This window comes from Gekko japonicus, unplaced genomic scaffold (assembly GCF_001447785.1).
Source record: "Gekko japonicus isolate JY-2015 unplaced genomic scaffold, Gekko_japonicus_V1.1 scaffold386, whole genome shotgun sequence".
NCBI lineage: Eukaryota > Metazoa > Chordata > Lepidosauria > Squamata > Gekkonidae > Gekko > Gekko japonicus.
Genome location: NW_015163100.1, coordinates 1,341,008 through 1,346,001, shown reverse-complemented (window position 1 = coordinate 1,346,001; position 4,994 = coordinate 1,341,008). Strand labels below are relative to the sequence as shown.

Sequence of the window (4,994 nt, the reverse complement as noted above, 5' to 3'; positions counted from 1 at the left end):
GGGCCCCCGCTGCGGGGGGGGGGCCGGGGTGGGGGTGCAGGCGCGGGTGCAGGTGCGGGTGCAGGCGCGGGTGGGGGTGGGCCCGGCCGTGGACGCTCCGACCCCCCCGTCTCTCTCTCCCTTCCCCGCCGCAGGAGATCGGCCGGCAGATCTACACGACCCGCGAGGTGGTGGCCGAGATCCGCGACAAGGAGACGCGGCGGCGCCTGGCCGTCCTGCCCTACCCGCTCCGCTTCAAGCAGCCCCAGGAGATCGGCCGGCAGATCTACACGACCCGCGAGGTGGTGGCCGAGATCCGCGACAAGGAGACGCGGCGGCGCCTGGCCGTCCTGCCCTACCCGCTCCGCTTCAAGCAGCCCGGCCCCGAGTACCTCCGCCTCGGTGAGCGCCCCGCCTCCCCTCCCCTCTCCTGGGTTGCCAGCCAGCCTCCCGGTGGCGCCTGGGCGTCTCCCGCTTTCACCACCAGGGCTGCGCCGAACGGGAAGCACGCCGTCGGAGCCCGTCGCGTCAGATGGATCCCTCGCAGTGGGAACGGGGGATACCGAGGGGCGGGGGGGGGGGGGGTCTTGCCCCAGACATAAGAACATAAGAGAAGCCAATGCTGGATCAGGCCCATGGCCCCTCCAGTCCAACACTCTGTGTCACACAGTGGCCAAAAATACCAAGTGCCATCAGGAGGTCCACCAGTGGGGCCAGGACATTAGAAGCCCTCCCACTGTTGCCCCCCCCCCAAGCACCAAGAAGACAGAGCATCAGTTGCCCAGACTGAGAGAGCCTATCTATACCTTGTGGCTAATAGCCACTGAGGGACCTCTGCTCCATATAAGAACATAAGAGAAGCCAATGCTGGATCAGGCCAATGGCCCATCCAGTCCAACACTCTGTGTCACACAGTGGCCAGAAATACCAAGTGCCCTCAGGAGGTCCACCAGTGGGGCCAGGACACTAGGAGCCCTCCCACTGTTGCTCCCTCCCCCAAGCACAAAGATGACAGAGCATCCCTTGCCCCAGAGTCCCTATCTATACCTTGTGGCTAATAGCCACTGATGGATTCTAAGCCGTATTCTGCCATAACCAGGAAGGGCAGAAGGTCTTATACCCCAAATGGCATCTCATATAGAATCTCTAATTGGCACCAAGCAGTTAACATCGTACAAGCATCGTTTGACTTTGAACCTTACTGTTGGTCACTCCTTATACTGGTCATGTATGTCAGTGATTGCATTTATTTATCTGGTCTCCAGGACAATCGGAACATTAGAGAACACTGGGTTCCTTTCTGACCTGCGTATGGAGAGCTAGCTGTGAATCACATTAAACTTGCTCTCAGCGTCCTTGCAGCTTGTGCATTCCATTTCTATTGCATCCTAATTCCATCTACAAAGGCTTCTTATACACAAAAATGCAGTTATAAAATATATATGTTCTGCTGTAAGTTTCTCTAATCAGAAGATTCTACGTTACATACCAAGATTATGATTAAACTTTTGAAGGCACAGTGACAGCGGTCAACATACAGCAAGGAGAGAGTGTCAGAAATCACATTCTTTCCCCCTTGTCCTACACTTGGAAGGGTGGACTCTATGGCATTGGGCCATGCTGAGGCCCCTCCCCTCCCCAGACCCCACCCTCTCCTGGATCCACCCCCAAAGTCTCCAGGTATTTTCCAACCCGTACCTGCAACCCTACTCCCTCTCTCCCTCCCTCCTTCCTGATGAGCTCTCCTCTTCCCCAGTGACGGAGTTCTCCAAGAAGACCGGCGACTACCCTAGTCTCTCGGCCACGGACCTCCAGGTGCTGGCCCTGACCTACCAGCTGGAAGCGGAGCACGTTGGGGTAGCTCACCTGAAGACAGAGCCCGTGCAACAGGTGGGTCTCTGCGGGGGGCAAAGCACTCCCTTGTGCCCCGGCCCCCTCCCTCCCCATTCCCACCACAGTTTGATGCAAGGACTTGGGGAGAGAGCCATGCCATCGGGCCGGGGCCGAGTCCTTACTTGCATTTGCTCAGGAGCTATCGGCTCCAGGCAGGACTGCTTCCGAGCCGTGCGGAACCTCCACTGTGAGGCTGGGGGGGGGAGGAAGAACTTGGACTCTGAGCCCCCCATCCAGAAGCCTCCTAGCAGCTCAGAGATAAGTGGAACCCGAAGGTCCAGGCCGCCTGCTTAGAAGCTCCTCAAACTGTATCCATTTGCTACAAACTTGTTATGTTACTACTGATGTTTTGGGTTCAGATCTGTACAATCCAAACCTTATTGTGCTGTTTATTGGACATCCCATCCTGATGATCATGTTGACTCGCTCGGCGTCATCCACGCCATGTCTCAGTGACAATGGCGGACGATAAATAACAAATGAAATGAAAGCTTTCTTTGCCTTTCTCTAACCAGGCTGCTTAAGAGCAGCTTGTGTGTCTGACTCTCTTCCACCCAGCCACTTTTGAATGTTTTCCGGTGGTGGTGGCAGCAGCAGCCATTCAGAAGCTGATGGGAGGGGGGAGATTCTCAAGGAGGAGGGTGCTTCAGGCAGGCCCTTGATGCACGTGCCGTTCTTCCTCTCCTGCTCCCTGGATCCACACAGGTCACGCTCAGCGCAACGAACCAGCACCCCGAGGCACCTGTCCACCTGGCTGGTTTCCATCTCCCTTCTAAGGTAGCTGCTTGCCCAGGGAACGGCATCCCTCCATCCTGCTAGGCCTCCCTCCATCCAGCTTAGTCAGCCCTCTGGAAGGGGTTCTGCCAGGCACAGCTTAGTCAGCCCTCTGGAAGGGGTTCTTCCTTCAGCCACTGGGGGCAGTGTGCTCCCATGGTCTTGGCTGGGGTGGGGGTGGGGGGTTTTCTTTGGTTGCCCCTGCAGCTGCTGCAAGTGGGAAACTGTCCTGGCTCCCCGGAGTCTCAGTTGCGCAGCTGTGCCAGTGCTTGGCATGCAGCAACTCCTGCTTCCCTGGAGCATGAACCTTTCAGCATCTATCTTGGGGAAGGGCCAGACTGACTCCTGGGTAGAGTCTCTGATGTCGCCTCTGGCTTTCCAACGGGAGACACCGAGGCTTGAACCCAGGGCATTCCGTGTACCAAGCTGGTGGGGTCTTGCTTAGCCCAAAGGTCTGGCATTTGACCCCTGTTCCCTCTGACCCTAGACCAAGCGCCCAGAGGGTGAAGAGGGCCCTCCGGTCGTGGCAGGCCAAGGACACCCCGGCTCTCCTGGGGCTGAAGACGCCGCGTTTGGCTCCTTCATGTTCTGGAGGCCCCCCTTGCCCAGCATTGAGGAGGACATTCGGGAATTGCTGGTGAGAGGCCCCGGGGGTGCCCACCGATCCGGAGGGCCAGGGGCAGGGGCTGGCCAGATGCTCTGGCCTTTCGGGCCTGCCTCGATCGATCTCTTTTCCACAGAAAGCGGCTGGTGGCTCTGTGGAGCCAGGGGAGCCCAAAGGCTGGGAGAGTGCCGAGGAGGATGGGAGCGAGGAGGAGGAGGAGGAGGAAGACGAAGGCTGGATCACGCCCAGCAACATCCGGCAGATCCAGCAGGGGGCGGGGCAAGGGGCGGAGCCTGCAGACGTGCAGGTTGGCTGCCTGACCACGGACTTTGCCATGCAGGCAAGTGCCGCTCGGGGTGGGGGCGAGGGGGGGGCTGTGAGGGCAAGCCGGCCTTGCTTGTCTCATTCCTTTCCACGTTGGCCGGGGATGCTGCAGGAGCAGCGAGTGGTTGCTGGAGCTCCCAGGGCAGCTTTTCATGGCTTGTGCGGCACAGCCAAAGAAGGTGTAAGGAAGGGAGGGGGTTTCAAGGAACTCAGGAGGAGGGTGGGAAGGCCCTTCTGATTTTGGAAGCGGGTGGAGGCAGGCTTCCTGCGGAATCCAGAACGTTCGCAGCAGAGGCCGGGCAGCATTCCCAGGCCATGGTGGAGAAGGAGCGGCCTTTGGCTGGACCCCAGAGTCTCGCTTGGCGAGGAGAGGCCCTGCGGTTTGGGGACTGGGCCTCTGGAGAGCCCTTCGGCCCCAGCCTAGCCAGGTGGGGTGCTCTGACCCACCTCTGACCAGGGACTTCTTCTGCCGGGCAGAACGTCCTGCTGCAGATGGGCTTGCATGTCCTGGCGGTGAATGGCCTGCTGATCCATCAAGCCCGGAGCTACGTCCTGCGCTGCCACGGCTGCTTCAGGTAAGGGCTCCGCCCGGCTCGGGACCAAGGATCTGGGCAGCCTTCAGAAGCGTCCGGCCAGTCTGTGCCGTCTGCAAAAATATAGACTGCAAAGGTAGACCACCAAAAGATACACAACTTTCACAAGTAAACAGTAGACATCAGTCTATTGCAATACAATAACAATAAATTGAAGATACAATAGGAATTGGTGGTCACAGTTCAAAAATGCTATTTGCAAATTCAGAATACAATTTGATGATAGTGGAAAATATCCAACAAGAGACTCCTCTATATCCTTTGAATATAATAGTGTCCAAAAGACCTCAAAGTCCACAAAAAAGGCAGAGGATGTCCCAAAGCACAAGTAAACTTCTAACAGCCGAAAACTTCCTTCCCAGGTATGCCAGACAGTTCAGAGCAATCTTCTTCAGTTGTATGGCTGAAAATGGAACCCCCTACATGGAAATTGGGTGCCATTTTCAGCCGTACAACTGAAGAAGATTGCTTTGAAAGGTCTAAGAACATAAGAGACGGCAATGTTGGATCAGGCCAAAGGCCCATCCAGTCCAACACTCTGTGTCACACAGTGGCCATAAATACCAGGTGCCATCAGGAGCTCCACCAGTGGGGCCAGGACATTAGAAGCCCTCCCACTGTTGACCCCCCCCCCCAAAGCACCAAGAAGACAGAGTATCACTTGCCCCAGAGTTCCTCTCTATACCTTGTGGCTAATAGCCACTGATGGACCTCTGCTCCAGATGCTTATCTAATTCCCTTTTGAAGCCGTCCATGCTTGTAGCCGCCACCACTTCCTGTGGCAGTGAATTCCATGTGTTAATCACTCTTTGGGTGAAGAAGTACTT

General features: G+C 57.1%; 1 protein-coding gene across 1 annotated transcript in view; it reads left to right on the top strand.

Moving 5' to 3' along the window:
* NOB1 (NIN1/RPN12 binding protein 1 homolog) overlaps positions 1-4,994 on the top strand; it is an 8,946-nt gene that overhangs the window by 2,418 nt on the left and 1,534 nt on the right. The window contains exons 2-7 of the mRNA XM_015406700.1: positions 135-381; positions 1,736-1,869; positions 2,578-2,649; positions 3,134-3,283; positions 3,387-3,590; positions 4,052-4,149. Of these exons, the coding sequence (XP_015262186.1) occupies positions 135-381; positions 1,736-1,869; positions 2,578-2,649; positions 3,134-3,283; positions 3,387-3,590; positions 4,052-4,149 (905 nt within the window). The remainder of the gene's footprint in view (positions 1-134; positions 382-1,735; positions 1,870-2,577; positions 2,650-3,133; positions 3,284-3,386; positions 3,591-4,051; positions 4,150-4,994) is intronic.